The sequence below is a fragment of the Alligator mississippiensis genome, chromosome 2 (genome assembly GCF_030867095.1).
Source record: "Alligator mississippiensis isolate rAllMis1 chromosome 2, rAllMis1, whole genome shotgun sequence".
NCBI lineage: Eukaryota > Metazoa > Chordata > Crocodylia > Alligatoridae > Alligator > Alligator mississippiensis.
Window position 1 is genome coordinate 160,321,171 of NC_081825.1, and position 17,417 is coordinate 160,338,587.

Genomic DNA, 17,417 nt, shown 5'->3' on the forward strand with positions numbered 1-17,417 from the left:
TCTGGCCAACCACACCAACCACATTTTTCTGGTTGCATTGGGCTATAGATGGCTACAGCTACCTATTAGAATGGCCATAGCCACATAGAGACCTTACATAGCTAGAAACCACTAGTTACCTAGACACATAGGGGACTTATGTGGCTACATGTTGCTGTGTAACAAAGAGAGTTGTAAAAGGGCTAAACATTACTTGAGTGAAATTAGATCCATACCTGTCACAATATTTGAGCATGGGAAAGAAATGAAATTGGTCTTGCAGATGGGAGCCAATTCCTGAACCCCCAAAAAGGGAAGAGAAGGGGAGATGTATTTGAACTCTCATACTCCTCAACTGGCTCCATTCTCATACTTGGAGTTACAGAGAAGAGTTATAAACTGCAAATAGCTCTGCCCCTAGGAGGAACCAAGAAGTAGAGGGAAGGGTGTTTTTCATCTGCTGCCTACTGGAGGGCCTGGCAGCTCTTGCCTTCCCTCTGCGGATTTTTCAAACACATTCTTCAGGGAATACATTACACCGTGGTTCAAAACTGGCTTCTTGTTTGAAGACAGATTGTTGGTTTGCTCCTTCTGTTCAAGTTGAATTGGAATGTTAAGCATTCTTTTAATGATTATGTTGACAGAAATGAAATAAATCTGACTTAAAGTTTACTTCTCTCCATAAGGAGGGATGAAGTTATTTGCATATGCCCAAATCACTCTTCCCTGTATTTGATCTAGGTGAGATGATTTAATAGAAATTTTAACCTAAGAATTAAGTTTTCTGATATGTATGTAATCCTAAATATTTAACTCATTTTTTTCCTGCTGAGTTAAAATTCCATTCAGAAAAAAGTCATACTCTATAAAAACCCAATTTCCCTAATTTATCTTATAGTTCAGTAAAGTTGTCAGATCTAAAAGTCCAAGAATATTACTGTTTCTAGATCTTTAACAGATAATCTATAATCTACATATACCATCTTTTTAAACATCAAAATTATTTCCTGGAATTTTGCTGCTTTGAAGTAAAATTACATATGAAGGGTTTAGAGTCAGAAAAACATGAAAGGAATCAAATACATTATTTTGTACCTTAGTTATTGAAAGCGTTTGAAGTAAATTAAATCTCAAAAATTTGCATACAGCACATGCATACCAAACTGGCATATCAGAATACATATCAAACTGATTTCTCAAAAGAATAATGGTTTAGATGAGTAATCCCACCAACCCTATCATATACTTTTTGCATCTAGTAAGTTAATTAAAAGATTCATAATTCCTAATATTTATATTAGAAAATAATATTCAAAGATTTGCTGTCTTCCTTTGTCTCATTTGCTGCCCATATCTCAAGAACCTAAATTCCTTAGTATCATAGCAAATATCTCTCAAGTCTCCTTTTAAACTCCTTTATTGGATATTAATGCATTCAGAAGAGAAGCTGCTCATCATATAAGATATATCCTAACTTTTTCATAAAGTGCCTATAAAGTTTCTTCTAGCCAGGATCAAAGCAAAGCCCTTTGAAATTATTTACAGTCCCCAGTGCTTTTGGAAGTGGGATGGGCTGGATTTTTTGTTTGGATTTTATGTCCATTGGTAGAATAGTTATTTAGATTGGATTTGAGGAAGTACCAAGCACATCCATTTCCCTTGTCCTCCTCTGGAATACAAATGCCTCTATTATCAGCTTTCACCACGAATTGTCAGATCACTTTAAGGAGAGCCCAGAGATTTTAACTTTAGTTCTTTGGGTCATGCCACAGAGCTTTTGGGTCAGGCTACATGAAATAAAGGATGGGCCTGCTGACTCCCAGTCTGTGTTCCAGTTGGCAGCGTACAATGAGACCAACTCCCAGTTCCCTCCCAACCCCACTACCCTGCCTTGTTTGACTTCCTTTCCATCTTGTCCATCTTTTTTCCCTGTACAGATGTAGAAGTTTCTTTCTCCATTTGCCCTGGTAATCCTGTACCAACTGATCTCCCTCAGATCTATTCTTCTCCCTTACTATTCGCTCTCCTCTGGCTCTTTTTCCTTACCATAGAGAACAACTTTGATCTGTCCTATCTTTGACCACTCTTTCCTCCCCAACTATAACTCTATATCTCTTTCATTTTTAAGGTGACTGAACATATTCTTTGCAGTTGCTCCTTGCAGTTCTTCTACTCCAGTTCCATCCAGATGTAACTTGTCCTCCACTCTGGGCAGTTCAGTGAAACCTCTCTCACTAAAGTTACTAATGACCTCCTCTTAGCCATATCTCAGCATCAGACTTCCATTCATATCCTTTGTGACCTGTCTCACTGCCTTCTCATCAACCATGTTCTTCCTCTTGTCCTAGCATGAGGTCTGTAAATTTGTCTTCTCATCCTCCTCCTCTCTCTCTCTCTCTGTCTGCTCCTCATCCATCCTTCAACTTTCTGTGGAGGTTCCACAAGGAACTTTCCTTGGTCTCCTTTTCTTCCCCCTTTATCTCAGAGTCATCTCCACTGAAAATATGAAACCAACTACCATCTCTATACTGAGATGTTTATCTGACATCTCCTTAGGGGTGTTTGGCTGTCAACTCAAGCCCCAGGTAATTAAAACAGCTCTTTCTCTTCTTCACACCTTCCCTCTACCATCTATCTTGATTGCTATATACAACACAATCAACCTGCCTGGCCCATACCCTAAATGTTATTTTTGGTGACTTCTCTTTATGTCCTTTCATCTACGCTGTTCTAAATTTTGTAAATTTTTTGGCATAATGTCTTTAAGGTATGATCTCTTCTCTCCATCTGCAAAGCTAAAATTCTTATCACATCTCAACTATTGCAACATCTTTAGCTATCATATTAACAAAGGTAGTGTTGCCCCACTCATAACCCATTCAGAGTACTGCTGCAGAGATAATTCTCATAGCCCATTGCCTCAGGCATTAAGCCCTCTTGTGGTGTATCACACCACTGCCTTGCCAGTTTCCTTTTTGGATTAAACATACACTTGATCTTCACTCTCAAACCCCTTTCTTGCTTAATTCCATTGTTATGCTCTCTCATTTTCTGTCATGATGTCATGAGGCAGAGAGAGAAGGAGAGGAGGGGGAAGAAAAGAAGTAGTGAAGAAAACTGGGCTGGAGCAGAAAGTAGGATTAAAAGGGGGAACAGCAATGGCGTAAAAGATCATACAACAATACTGACATTAGACCCGTAGGCCCACTCTGTTCATCCTATCAGAGCAATTATGTAACGTTTTAAAACACTGTGGGTTATTTGAGGGACAGAGGGTAAGAAAGGCTGTTGTTTTAGCTATTACTTTTGTGTCATCTATACAAGTGTACTGTTATTTTTAAGACCACCATGTATCTTTATCTATACAAGAAACCCCCAGTGGGGAGTTAAATCTGTGTTAATGTTAAGAAAAATTTACACTTCAGACTACTTGTGACCAGTATGGGACTTTAGATGTGGGAATACTTCAAGGACCACTGTATAAAGATTTGCTTATTACTTTGGATGTATGGAATATGCAGACTGTTTCATGTAGACAATATGTGTTATGCATCTTTGGGTTCCTGGAATCACTATTAGGGAAGTAATTGATACAGATCCTATAACTAAAAAGGCTGACAGTTTCCTCCCCCCATTCCTCCCTAAGAAAATTGTATATTCTGGCTCGTTCTACTTCAAGAGGTCTGAAAAATTAAGAGGTGAAGGGGTTTGGGAAAAACATTTCAAGAGATTATTTTCCAGTACAGGCAGTCCACAGACTTACAACAAACACAATGGTTCCTGAAAACCATATCTTAAGTTGAAACGTTATAACTTGGAAACAATTTTCTCATAAGAAACAATGTTATAAATGGGGGATTGATTCCTGAACCAAGGCCTGATACCCTATTTTCACCAAAAATACCCCAGAATTTTGTACTCAATCGATTATAGATGAGTAATATAGCTACATTAATGTATTTATATTGTAAATAGCAGTCATATTGATTTGGAAGGACTTCTTTGATGCGACTTTGCTGGACTTTTTGAAAGGCTCTTGGTTGGACTTTTTGAAGGATTCTTGGCTAGAGTCTTCTCAGGAGTCTTGGCTACAGATTTTTCTGGAGTCTTGTCTGTTTTCTTAAAGAAAGTGTCCAAGGAAGTTTGGACAGATGAGATGAACAACAGCGAACTTGTTTGCTGACATGGCTTCACATTGGATCAAGCATTATAAAGTCGAAACTGATGTCATAAAGTTGAAACAGGGTGTCAATTTATAAACGTTGTAACTCGAAACGTTACAAATCAAAGACCGCCTGTACTTTAATCCTCTGCCCCCCACTCCCTATTTGGCCAGTTGGTCCGTGGAAATTTATCTTAAGTCACTGGGCTAAAGTAGCCTCTTTTGCTTCTCTAATTCTCCCTCTTCTCACTTTTTTGAGACTTCCTGCCATGAACCTGCTGTTCAGTCTTCAATCCCTGTATTTAATTTTTATAGTAACAGCTTTTCAGGTGTTTTGAAATTGGCTTCTATTTCTGTTTTCATTTAATTAAGATAATATAGCAAAACAGATAAAGCTGTTCAGTTTGGAGGATGAATGCTGTGGTCTTAGATCTGCCTCTTGTGCAATTCAGTGGTTTAAATTTCATTTAATTAGCAAACCAGAGAATCATTGTTGCCAATATTATGTTTTTTCCTGCTTTTATAATTATTCCTTAAACATGCTTAGTGATTGGTTGGGAGGATGTTAAATTAATTTGCAAGAAAGTAAACTATATCTGCTTGATTCCTGGTAAATTAATGAGCAGCGGAAGAAATGTAGTCAGAATGTTGAATTTGAGCATGTTCTCAAGAAGTTTTCTTTTTCTTTTCAAGAACCAGATTGTTTCACCATGCATTAATTTATTCTCATACAATGAAAGAGCTGCAAACCCTGCTTAAAATTAAATTCTGTTAAAGACAGACACATGATGGAGGAAGATTTCTAAACCAACTTCAAAGATTCAAACCCATAACAGTAGACTTTAAAATCTCTCTCTCCTGTTTGCAGAGTTTATGCGGAACCCATGTGTGGATGCTGGGCTGATCCCTCCACTGGTGCAGCTCTTAAATTGCAAAGACCAGGAAGTGCTGCTACAAACAGGACGTGCCCTGGGCAACATATGCTATGATAGCCGTAAGTCTTGCAGGAGAACAATTTTTGTTGATGGTAGTTTGGTTGTTTTGTTTTACTATTCCACAGTCATGAACTAGCAGTAGTTTTCCTCCCTTCTTGACTTATATGTTGATTGTTCTAATTTCATAGGACATTTATGTATATCATAATTAAACTCTGCCTGCATGACAGACTGATGAAAAATCTCATTCCAGTATCATGATACTACAGGACTTGGGAATATGGAACACTTTTTCTCTTTATCAGAGTAGACTAGATTTTCAAAAAGCACCTGCTACAAAAGTAGTTACTGCCCTTTCTCCTCCCATGATGGGAAGGAAAATACGTCTCTCCCCAATTCTAAAAAAAATAAAAAACAACAACAGCAAGAGGAGACTGGATGAAAGCAACATAGCCCAACTTCATTGCACATGCCATAGCATTCTTCCTTAGATGATCAAGGCATCAGGAGCACGTACTTACTTTTTTCTTTTTTTTTTAAATAGATTTTGCAGAGCCAAATATTTTTGGGTAGAAATGTACTGTTGCATTCAGTTACAAATAACGTAAATGTTTACATGATTCCCACTACCAGTTCAGAGATGCAGTAAAATCCGAAATACTCTATTAACTGCAATTTCTGGCCGAATGCGGGGGCGGAGCAGGGGGAAGCTCGCACATGGCGGCTGCTGCTGCCACCCACCATTCTGCACTAGGCTCTCCACGTGCGGCCTCCCCCCCACCCCCCCTGCACTCTGTGTGCGGCTGCCACCACCCCTCCTCCCCCCCCCCCCCCGCCCCACTCTGCCTCAGGTAACTGGAATTTTTACATAACTGACACCCAGCATTCCCCACTCATACTGGAGAAGAGGGATTTTATGATATTTTGAAAATTTAGCTTCATTTTTCCCACATTTAAATATTTTGATAACTATGGCAAAGGCAAATCCCCTTAGTTTAATAATATTTTTTGTGGTTAGATATTCTTGTGTCCTGGTCTCCACTTCGATATGTATGCATCACTCCTCTTAGTATTTTCAGTTCTAACCTGCACATGTTAAGTAGAGAATATACTTCTGAATGAATTATTATTCCATAATAAATTCAGTGAAGGAGAATCCTGGGGAAAATATTTATATTCTGTTGGTTATTCATATAGAATAATTAGAAAGCCCTGAATGTTGTAAACATGTAGGTCTCTGTGTTGTGTTTCATGTTTGCTAAATGTTTTGGAGTTCTGAACATTGTCTGTGCAATAGATTGTGTTAGTATCTTTCTTCATTACATTTTAATTCTCATTCTAGTTTGAAAATTCAAATTTTTAAGTTGCTATACATTGCTTTGTCTGTGACCTCAGGGAAGTGAATCAGATTTGCCATGGTGGTATTTGCATTTGCAGACATCTACTGCTTGAAGATGATAACATTTCATCCCTTTGTTTAGAGATTTCCTACAGGCATGACTGATCAGCGGAACCTGCTTCCCAGTGGAAATTTCAGCAAAGAAACTGTTGAGCTTTCTTTAGTGTCATTTATTAAATTTTATTTCAGGGTCAAAAGTATATAAAAGCTCACTCCCTGGTGATACCCAGTTGGCTTATTGCATATGAATAAAAAATAGATAAAACTGTATGTCACTATTATTCCCCCTGTGTATCTGCTTGAGCAGTAATTATGATACACCAAAAGAGTGTCTATAAGAGGCCATCAAGTACTGTAGAACTACATTTTACAAATTAAACTGTCTGCAGAATTTTTCAGTATACTGAGTCATTATTATCTGATTTGGTAGCATTTCTGTGGAGCAAAAGAGCATTAGTAAACTCTATAATAGGCAGTCATGTATTCTGTATAGCAAATATTGCTGCATTCCTTTAGATCAACTGTAACCGTTCCTACATTATTCGGGGCAGTAATGAATAAGGTATAATAAAATGTCAGATAAATCAAGATTAGCATATTTGATTAAATTGAAGTAAGTGACTGCAGTGATTATACATCATATCCATCCTGCCATGCCTTATATTTGATTTAACTTTTAAGGGTTACGCGTTTAGGTAAACAAGTAGGATAATTTAAGAATGAGTACCTTTGTCTTGTTCCTTACTATAAACAATTATAGATATTTTCCCTTATAGTTTTTATAATTAAATTGTAAAGAGGTAAAGTTTTAAGGTTAATAAGAGCAGAATATGTAGTCTAATATTTTTTCAGTATATCATATACATAGACAATATTTTTTCCTTTTATTCGAAACAAAAATACCTGTTGTTCCCTTTATAAAGTAATCAGTTTTAGAAATCTATAGCACCTTATTTACTCTGCTTCAAAATCTAAAAGAATTTTACCTGTGGTTTTCCATTTGTAATTTCTATAGCACTATGCTGTAAAGTACTGTTTTTTCATCATCTATTGAATTTTCATAATTTTCTCCATCTAATTCCTTGGAACAACAGCTGAACTCCAAACACCTGCGAGTTCAGAATCTGCTCACTACTATGCATGTCATCCCAAATGAATACTACATGGATCCTTTATGTGAAACCGGGTCCCTCCCTACAGGTTCAGGCCAGAACAGAGATCTGCCCAAGATTGAAACCAATGAACACTTTGTATTCTGGCAAGTGTATAATTTACACACAAAAATGCTCTTTAGCTGCAGCTTTCATGCAAGGAAATCACTTAGGGTCCCTTGTGTGTTAGAGGGGAAGCAGTTGTGAGACTCTGTAAGGAGATTTTTTCTAATTTAAAATTAATTGTTTGTTAAACACAGCTTATGAAAATCCTGGGCCAAAAGGCCACACAGTATGGTCCTACAGAGGTTGTTTTTCCCCAGATCTTTCCTCCTCTGTCCAGTGCTGGTCCCTCCAGAGCTGACAGATACCAGGCAGGACAATTTCTACAGAAGTCAGCAGTGTAAATCCTCTGTGAAAAAGTTAATTCAACTTTGAGTCCCAGTGCTGAAAGAAGTTTATGCCCCTCCATAGATGGAGAGTGGGACACATGCAGGAGGCCTTCTGTGGGGTGCTCTGAACTCTTTTGAAAGCTTGAAGTTGAACCATTCCTTTTTAGATGTTCCTTTCTAGATGCGTTTACATGGTTCTCCTATGACTTTATGTTAGTGCTGGGCCTTTAGCACTCAAGATCATTGAAACATTTATTTGAGCAAAAAATAAACTCTGGAGAATTGTCTATTTTACAAACACAGAGAAGAGAGGAAAGTAGGTATGAAATATTAGTGCTACCAGCCTCGACAGGGCCCCTTTAAGTACTGCTTATTGACTGTGGGATCTGCTTTGTGCAGTTCTCCTAACATCAGGACAGCAAGCAGGGATAACTGCAAAGCAGGATGAAAGGGAGCTTCATTAGTTCTGATGAGATTTTTTTACTGTCCCAGTCTCCGTCTTGCATGCAGGGATGAAAGAACCACTGAGGCTACCAAAAGTTTTCATTAAAGAAAGTTTTATTTGTTTCAGAAAGCCTTTGAAGTCTTGAAGTTTACTACAGGTAGAGTACAAACTATTCAGTAGTTTCCTGAAGTTTATAAAAATTGTATTAATGACTGCTTTCACAATGCTTAGAAATGCATTTTATATATAGTCACTATATATATATTGGCTAGAGTGTGAGAGTAGAAGGGCAACCACTTCTCTCCTTACTTCTTTGCTCAATGTTATCTACTTAGATGGTAAACTTTTAGAGAGCAGAGACCTGTCTTATTACTGTGTGTGTGTGTGTGTGTGTGTGTGTGTGTGCATGCGTGCACGCGCACAGTAATGAGACAGGATTGTGCCCTCCAAAAGCTTACAGTCTAAGCAGAATAACATTCTGCTCTTTCACACACACTCCAGTCAAATTACTATAACCGTATTTTTTACATACAGCATGCCCCCAAATAAGAGACAGCTTGTTTTTTGGAAGGCAGAATGAAGAAAGACTTTTTTTTCCCTAGACTTATGGCTTGATAGAGCAGGAATAGAGCATAGCTGCTGCTGCTGAAGACTGTTTTTCATGGGTGGAGCTAGAGGTTCCATGTCTGTGAAATAGGAGGAGAGACTTGGAGCAGCTAGTAGATATCACAACTACCTAGAGAAAGGTTAGCTTGACTAGTAAAACATCAAAATCCTTAAAAAGGAGAGGCAATTGTTAACATTTGCAGAGTGAAGATCAATGAGCCATTAAGTTAATTGTCTCACTCAGCTGCCTGAATAATGATGTCACTGGTGCAACACTGTGCAGCCTGAATCAGGGCAAAGTATTTCTATTCTGGGCCTAAAATTAGCTTCCCATTTAAGACATGGCCCCCATTTTGAAGGGCTGATTTTGAAGCGGGGGGGGGAGTTGCATGCGGTGTGCGAGTAAATACAGTAGTATTCTCACTCAGTGGTAGAATTTAGTTTGATATGTATCACAAAAACTAAATACTCTAATCCTCAACCATTTATTCTGTTACTTGAAAGTATTAATATTTTTAAATGTAATCCCTTCCCTAAATGCGTACGTATAGGGAAACCAAACCAAAACCTATTTTCTTTTACAATGCAGACCTCTCCATTCTTCCTACACTCTGTAGCAAACCCTAGACTTTCTTCTATTGTTCTGTTATAACTTATTCTCCCAAGTTCAGACAAACACTTGTTAGGTATGTTAGGGTTGTGTCCCATCACATATATGTGCAGCAAATCTCTAAAGCTCTCCTAACTGCCTATGTTTCACCTTTCTTTTAAATACAGCCTTTATGCCTTGTCTTCCTGGGTCAGGAAAACTGTATGATCTCATAAATTATACTTAACCATAGTCGTTGCTAGAAAGTTGATAATGTGATTTCCTTGGCTACTGCAAAAAGTTAGCTATAGCATGGACTGCTTCACCTCTCCCTTCAAGCAGTCAGGATATTAAGAGATGGTCTGTGTTATTGCATACTTTGTGTCTGTAGACTAAATCTATTTTGAAATTCAAAAAATTAGGGGAGCCCCGATAGAGATTTTTGGGGCTGATGCTGATGGCCAGATTTTAAGGAGCCATATCATCCGATACCAATCTGATTCCAATATGCAGCCGGGCAGCTTGGAGACCAGTATTGGGCTGATAAGTCTGATCTGGGGGAAGGGACGTGGGGGGCGCATATCAAGGCCCCCACGGTGAGAGGGAGTGGGTCTGGGGCAGGCGCTGCTCAGCTGGGGTGAGGCATGGGATGGAGCCACGAGTGGTTCAACTGGGGGGGGGGGACAGCACCTGCTGCTGCGTGCCCCGCAGGAGGGCATGGGGGGCATGTGCACACAGGGCAAGGGTGGGCTGCCGCTGAGGGCTGGGGCCAGGGCAGTGCTGAGCTCTACGTGGTGGGGACCTGGGCCGGGGTGTGCTCAGGGTGGGCGGCGGCAATGCTAGGAGGGGGCTCCAAGGAAAAAGGCTGCAGCCACCCCAAAATTCATCATGGCCCCTCCCCCATAAGCGCCCTCCCAGCATTGCCACTGCACGCCCCAAGCACAGCCTGGCTCAGCGCCCCCCCCACCCCTCCCGGAAGAGCTTGGTGATGCTCCGTCCCAAAACCCCCACCAGGAAGAGCCTGGTGCAGCCCCTGGCCCCAGCCTGCAGTAACAGCCTGCCACACAATGCATGCAGATCGAGGGCCACACCCCCCATGCCTCCCAGGTTGCATGCAGCAGCAGGAGCTGCACCCCCTGGACAAGTCGCTTGTGGCTCTATCCTATGCCAACCCTGCCCCAGCTGAGCAGCGCCTGCCCCTGCCCCACTCCCTCCCTCACCACAGGGGCCTTGATCTGCCCCCACCCCATGCCCCTTCCCTCCCCCCATCTTTCCCCCACAACAGACTTACCAGCCAATGCTGTTCTCCAAGCCTCTGGGCTGCGCTCCTGGACATAAGCATGGGGCATTTATATGCATTTATATGCCACATTATTGGCCACATTAGGCAAAAAAGCCAATTTCCAATGCTGTCAATTTTTTTTATATCGGTGCCAATCCGATATATCGGTGCACATCTACAAAAAATGTAGCACTGCCTTGTGTGAAGCTGTTGGACTTGTATCAAGGGTACTTATTTTGGAAGACTGATGACCAATGTTTACATGAGAGCCTTCTCTTTTGAAGCCCTTAAGTTTGCATTTGCAACTGCCTCTAGAAAACCAACCCTATTGGTAGATTATACTTGCTTAGTCTTGAACATCTTTCTCCACAAGACTGACAAGGAGAATGAAAAATCCCGTGCTGCTCCACCATTAAAAGAATAGACCATAGAACAGGGATGGGCAAAATGCAGCCTAAAGGCCAGATCTGACCCACAAGGCTATTGTTTCTGGCCCGTGGGGCCCCTAAACAATTTATAAAATTAATTATTATTGGTCTGTGGCTGCCTGCCTAAGCTGACAAGGCACCAGCAGCGGCGGGACCTGGGGCAGCAGCAAGGCCTGACCAGCTCCACCCCACCCTTAGCCCAGCCCCTCTCGCACCCCAACCAAAAGCCTCTGCCTAGCAGAAGCTTCTGGCCTGGCAACTGTAGGGCTCTTTTCTGCCTCCCTCAGTCCAAGAGTGAAAAATCAAATAAGAACTGGGGGTGGAGGAGGATGCCAGTAATCACCCCAGTCTGCAGGGGCTGGGTCAGGCTGGCTCCTGCTGCGCTCTGTGGTCTTGGCCATGCAGCCAGGAACCACACACTGCTGGAGCAGCTGGCAAGCAAGTGTGGGGGGAGGGGAGAAGCAGGGAGAAGGTGAGGAAATAGCAGTGGCAAGCAGAGCAGGGGAGTAGCAGCGAGCAGGTGGGCAGGAGCACAGTGATGGCTGGGCTAGAGTGTGGGTCAGGAGCACGGGGCCCGTGCTGGTGGGGGCCCAGGGTGGGGTGGCAGGAGTGTGGAGCCCAGGCTGGCAGGGGCTCTATGGAGCCAGGCCGGCTCTGTCTCTCTTCCTGCTGGTGCAGCAGGAGCTGGCCCAGCCCCCACAATTCCTAGCTGGCTCCAGCACAATGCAGGACACAGGAGAAGCCAGCCAGAAACCGCATGGTGCCAGAGCGGGGTGGGGGGGAGCGGGCAGCAGGCAAGGGAAGCAGCAGTCAGCAGAGGAAGCGGTGCTGGAAGCAGCGGTGAGTACGGGGGGGCAGGAAACTATGGCAGCAGGCAGGTGGGTAGCCCAAGGCCAGGGCCAGCGGGGGCGCAGAGCAGGGTGGCAGGAACACAGAACCTGGCTGGGCTGGCAGGAGCTCCATGGACACCCCACATATCCAGTATATTTTTTAAATCAAATAAATGTAGAATGTAGGAGATGTTTGATTTTTAGAATAGAATTTTGTTTTTTTTCTGGTTCCAAGATGGCAACCCCCTTGTACTTCCAGGGGCAAGGGGAGGGACTTCTGCTGGCAAAAGTCAGGAGTTTAGGCAGCAGGACTTCTGATCTCAAGATGGCAACCGGGGGGGGGAGGTTCCTGTTAAGGGGCAGGGCTACCCATGCAACCCTCAACATTTTGCCAAAACTTGTTAAAAAGTCCTTCAGCTAAAATAAGTGTCAGCCCTTGCCACAAAAAATGGCCCTCAGGAACCATGACTCATTATGTGAAAGTAATTAACTTTCTACGCCTATGCAAGCCTTGATTTTAAGAAACCACCAGTAAAGGTCCATGTTGTTACCACTGTCAAAGTGGTTTTTGTGACTTGGCCACCTTCATATTAGATACCAAACTCAAACCAACAACCCTTTTCACGTAGATTGTCATCTGGCAGAAGTTCAGTAGCTTATCTCCTGATTTAGGCTGGAAACTAACTGGATCCCATTACTCATTTCCCAAGTCACTTGTTTTCTTTTTTATGTAGATGAACTGAGAAAATAAACATCCCACTAAATTTCTTGATACATATGCATTGCATGCATTTCCCTTTCTGTCTTCTACCTCAAGTCAATCCCAGCTCTACATCACTATGCTACTTACTGATACAGTGTTCTAAATTCTAGTACAAATTTCCTATGTTCATCTGCCTGTCCTATAAGTATATTACACAGCTGTCTTGCTAAAAGTAGACAAAATACAGAAAATAAGATTTTTTTTCATACCTATAATTACAGAAATAAGAGAATTGATAAATATTCCAAGGATCAGGAGATTAAATTAATTGCAGGATTTCAGGCAGAGAGAGACAGACTCTTGAGAAGTTTAGCATATTGGAAACAGCATACACATTCAATTTACTGCAGAAGATGGCACAACCTTTCTCTGTACCATATGGAAAATCAGCAGAATCCAAGGACATGACCAGTGTTGATAAACTTAGACTACTGGCAACTCATTTGCATGCAAGTCATCCTCTTAACATGAGGGTGCAGCTTGTGTCAATTTTTGTTTTCTCTTAACACGAGTGGTTTTCTTTTGTTTTCTAAGCTTATTCAATTCAAGTTCTGTTGGATTTTCTTTTAATTATTAATGTAACAGGGTTCCTGACTGGAGCCCTGTTACTTGAGAAATCCCGCAGCAAGCGGTGATAACATCCTGGTGGGGCGAGGAGATGCCTCACGCCTGCGGAGAGCCAATGGGGCTCAGCGCCTGGGGATATGAGGAGGACAATGCCTGGGGAAAGATGCCTTCAGGCACCACCAGAGAGGAGAGGAGCTTCTGGGGGCTCTCGCAAAGAAGGATCCGAAGGAGGGATCCACGACGCAAGGCCAACACGGGCCGAGGGACGCCAGAGCCCAGGACCAGCAGCCCACCCTTGGTACCTACCAGCAGCACACAGCAGTGGCGGTGAGTCGGGGGAGAACGGAGCAACCGTGCAGGGAGAAGCCGCAGCTTTGCGCATGTACGCGGCGAGGCAACTCGGAAGCCAAAGGAGGTGGAGGTCATCAGCTCAGCCCCCTGAAGAGACCTGGCCCAGCGCCTAGAACTCAAGGGAAGCTGGGGCAGAGATCCGTGGACCTGACCATGGGCGAACTCCTGGATCTGTATGCCGGCACAGCGCGCGGCAAGAGAGACTGGGCGTCGCCCGTAACAAGCCGCTAATGAGGTAATTAGCGGCAGGGAGCTGAGACACGAGAAAAGAAAGAACCCCTCCCCCCCTTTTTTACTTTCTCTTGATCATTGGGAGCAGGCAAGGACTATGAGTGCTGGGGGTTACAGCAAGTAACCTGGATAAGAAGAAGGAGCCCAGAGACACCCTACACAGGGCAGGGGACTCAGACGGTACCCTGAGAGGACTGATTGAGGATACAGCCGCAAGCTGGTAAAACGCCTGTTGACACTTACTGTACCAACTGAGGTGCCAGGGATCCTCTTCAGAACATTGGAGTGATCCCAGGAACAACCCAGATGACTTGCTGCCTCCCCTCTGGTTCTCTGTAAAAGAAAGAATAAAAAAGCACCTAGATTATGAAATAGACATAGCATGGTCCTTCCACGGGTACTGATCATTGCAACATCTCTTCCCTCCCCATTTCTTTAATAAGATCGAAGTCGTGGCAGGCGAGAACCAGGGGAACAGATGGTACCCCACGTGGACACACTAACAGTTAAGATTAACTATTTGTCTTATAGTAGCACCTGAAGGCATCAATTAAAATCAGGAGCCCATAACCCAAGGAGCTTTACCAGCATACAGTATGAGACAGGACCTCCCAGGGATATTTACAAACCAAATGGACAGGCTAGACAAGGGCTGAGAAAGGAAAGAAAGACCCAGAGAGAAGGTTTCCCCTGAATCATGAAGGTGGTTAGTCTCAGAGTTAGAAATACATTTTGGATCTCTTGAATTCCACTCTGGTGATCTAGACTCACTGGATTACAGATAGCAGATTACAGATTCAACACCTGCATCCTTTTGTTAAAGAATGACAAATACCTGTCCATCCAAAAATGACTTCTAGCAAAGCAAGGACCAGGCAAGACTTGACATTTTTAGTATTTACAGAGTCCTCCAAAAATTAAGATGTCATGCCTTCATGAATCACTAATCAGCAAAAAACATACATGCCTCTCTCTATTCCACCTGCACTTACCATTTTTAGGCCATCTTTAATCCTAACTCAGAACTGTGAGGCACTTAGGTAAAATTGTTTTGATTTACAGAAACATGGAACATTTTCACTTCCCACTGGCTTCAGTGCAAGTTCTCTGCACCTCAGAATATCAAGCCTGTTATTTAAGCGTCCAAACGTGTAGATTTAGGCATCCAATTTAGGTCAGTAAGTTTGAAAATGTTGTTTATGTGCACATAGAACAGTTATACTACAGTTAAACTAGACAGACCAGAAATGACAGACCACTCTGTTGTTCTTGCCCATTCTTTGGGGAAATTTTGAGGACAAAGAATCTACAAATTCTTGCAGAGTTTTTTTCCTGAATCATTCTATGAAGGAAGCAGGAACTGTCTCCTTGTTGCACTTGCAACCATAGTTCTTCCACTTTTATATGTGCATAAAAATGCAGTTTAATTGCATAATATAATGTAATGTAATATAATATAAATGTTCTGCGTTCTCAGATATCCTAGTTTTGCATCTTGCATGTGTCATATAAAAGATATCTCGCACACAAACACAGAGTAATCCATTTCTATGCAACATACTTTACCATAGAATAATAGTGGGTTGCTCATATACAGCAAACAGGCCACCTAAATTAGCAGCTAAATTTATTACATCTGCTGAATTGTACCAAGAAAATACTATGCTACTCTTTGAAAGGAAAGTATAGACCAAATGGCTGATGATTACAATATGAACTTGTATCCCTTAGAGCTGGGGTGTCAGATTCATCCTGGGCCCCAGGCTGAATCTGGGGCTCCTTGTGGGCTGGATCCATGGGGTTGCATTTGGGCAGTACTGAGTCTGGAGGCATGCAGCTACATGGAGTCATATTAGTACAGTGCAGATCCAGGGATATGCAATGGGGTAGGGCTCTAGCTGGACAACAGCACAGAACTGGGAGCACACAGCAGCATGGGTCCACTTTCAGCCAGTGCGTCACACCACTGCACACTTCTCATGGACATAGGCCCCTGGCTTCACGCTGCACAAATGTGTATCTATCCAACTGCATGCCTCTGGTCTCATGCTGCTGCATGCCCATGGCATTGCCAACTGGCTGCAGTTGTGCATCGGTGGGCAGTGGCACAGAGGTGCCTTAGAGAGAAGAATACTTATCACATGTTACTGTTGTTTATTTGTATTTCCGGAATGCCTGCAGGCCCCATCCTTTGAACCAGGACTCTGTTGGGTTAGGCACTTGTACACGCATGTAATGAAAATACAGTCCTGACTAGGAGACAAAAAGAGAACAGATGGATACAGCAAAGAGTACCAGTTAACAGGGAGACCATTATCATTAGCATAATAGACATCAATTATATAATAATAATGGTCTGCCACAGGTGAGGAGAGCAGCTTGTGTCAGCATGCATGTACAAAGGTGCTTTATGCTGATTTTTAAGGAGGCAGATCAGCTGATGCTGATCTGATTTTTGATAATGCTGCGTCCAGCTGGTAAGTGCATTTTGGTGGAAGAGGAGGGAAGGGGTGTGGGGGCAGCAGATCAATGCCCCCTGCAGTGAGGGAGGGAGTGGGGCAGAGGTAGACGTTGCCCAGCTGGGCAAGACGGGGCACCGGGGGGCGGCTCCTGCTGCTGCAAGCACTCCAGGAAGGCATGGGGGGCTGGGCAAGTGCCCAGGCAGGCGAGAGGGCTGCAGCTGTGGGCTAGAGCTGGGGCTATGCCGGGCTCTTCTCAGGGGAGCTATATGGGGGGGGCTGCAGCCACCGCAAATTTTGCTGTAGCCTCCCAAACCTCCCCCTCCCAGCGCCACAGCTGTCCACTCACCGCAGCCCCAGCTCTTCCCAGTAGATGGGTAAAGGCAGGAGTTGAGCAGGGGCTGCACCGGGCAGGCAGCAGCGGCACTGGAAGTGGGGGACCTACAGTGAAATCTGGGGTGGCTGAAGCTGCTGTGTAGCTCCCCTCCCAGTGCTGCCACTACCCGTCCCGACAGCCCCCACTAAGAGCCCAGCGCAGTTCTGATTCCAGCCCACAGCTGCAGCCTACCTGCCCCACCCCACACAGATCCGGGGGCACGTCCCCTCCCCCTATGCCCTTCCAGCATGTGCGCAGCGGCAACAGCCACACACCCCTGGATGACACGTGGCTCCAGCTCCACCCCGCCCCGCCCCACTTCTCCCCTCACTGCAGGGGGTATTGATCTGCCCCCCCACACCTCTTCCCACCCCCCTCACCTTCCACCACAATGGACTCCACGCTGCTGGGCTGTGCTCCTTGGTGCCTGTGTGCTACGCTGTGGCTGTGCGCACTCACAGGTATTTATCAG

General features: G+C 43.4%; 1 protein-coding gene across 7 annotated transcripts in view; it reads left to right on the top strand.

Annotated features, from left to right (window-relative positions):
- RAP1GDS1 (Rap1 GTPase-GDP dissociation stimulator 1) overlaps positions 1 to 17,417 on the top strand; it is a 174,338-nt gene that overhangs the window by 103,469 nt on the left and 53,452 nt on the right. For all 7 annotated transcript variants that reach the window (XM_019488073.2, XM_059722338.1, XM_014600233.3 and 4 more), the window contains one exon: positions 5,010 to 5,135. In XM_019488073.2, coding sequence (XP_019343618.1) covers positions 5,010 to 5,135 — 126 coding nt within the window. The remainder of the gene's footprint in view (positions 1 to 5,009; positions 5,136 to 17,417) is intronic.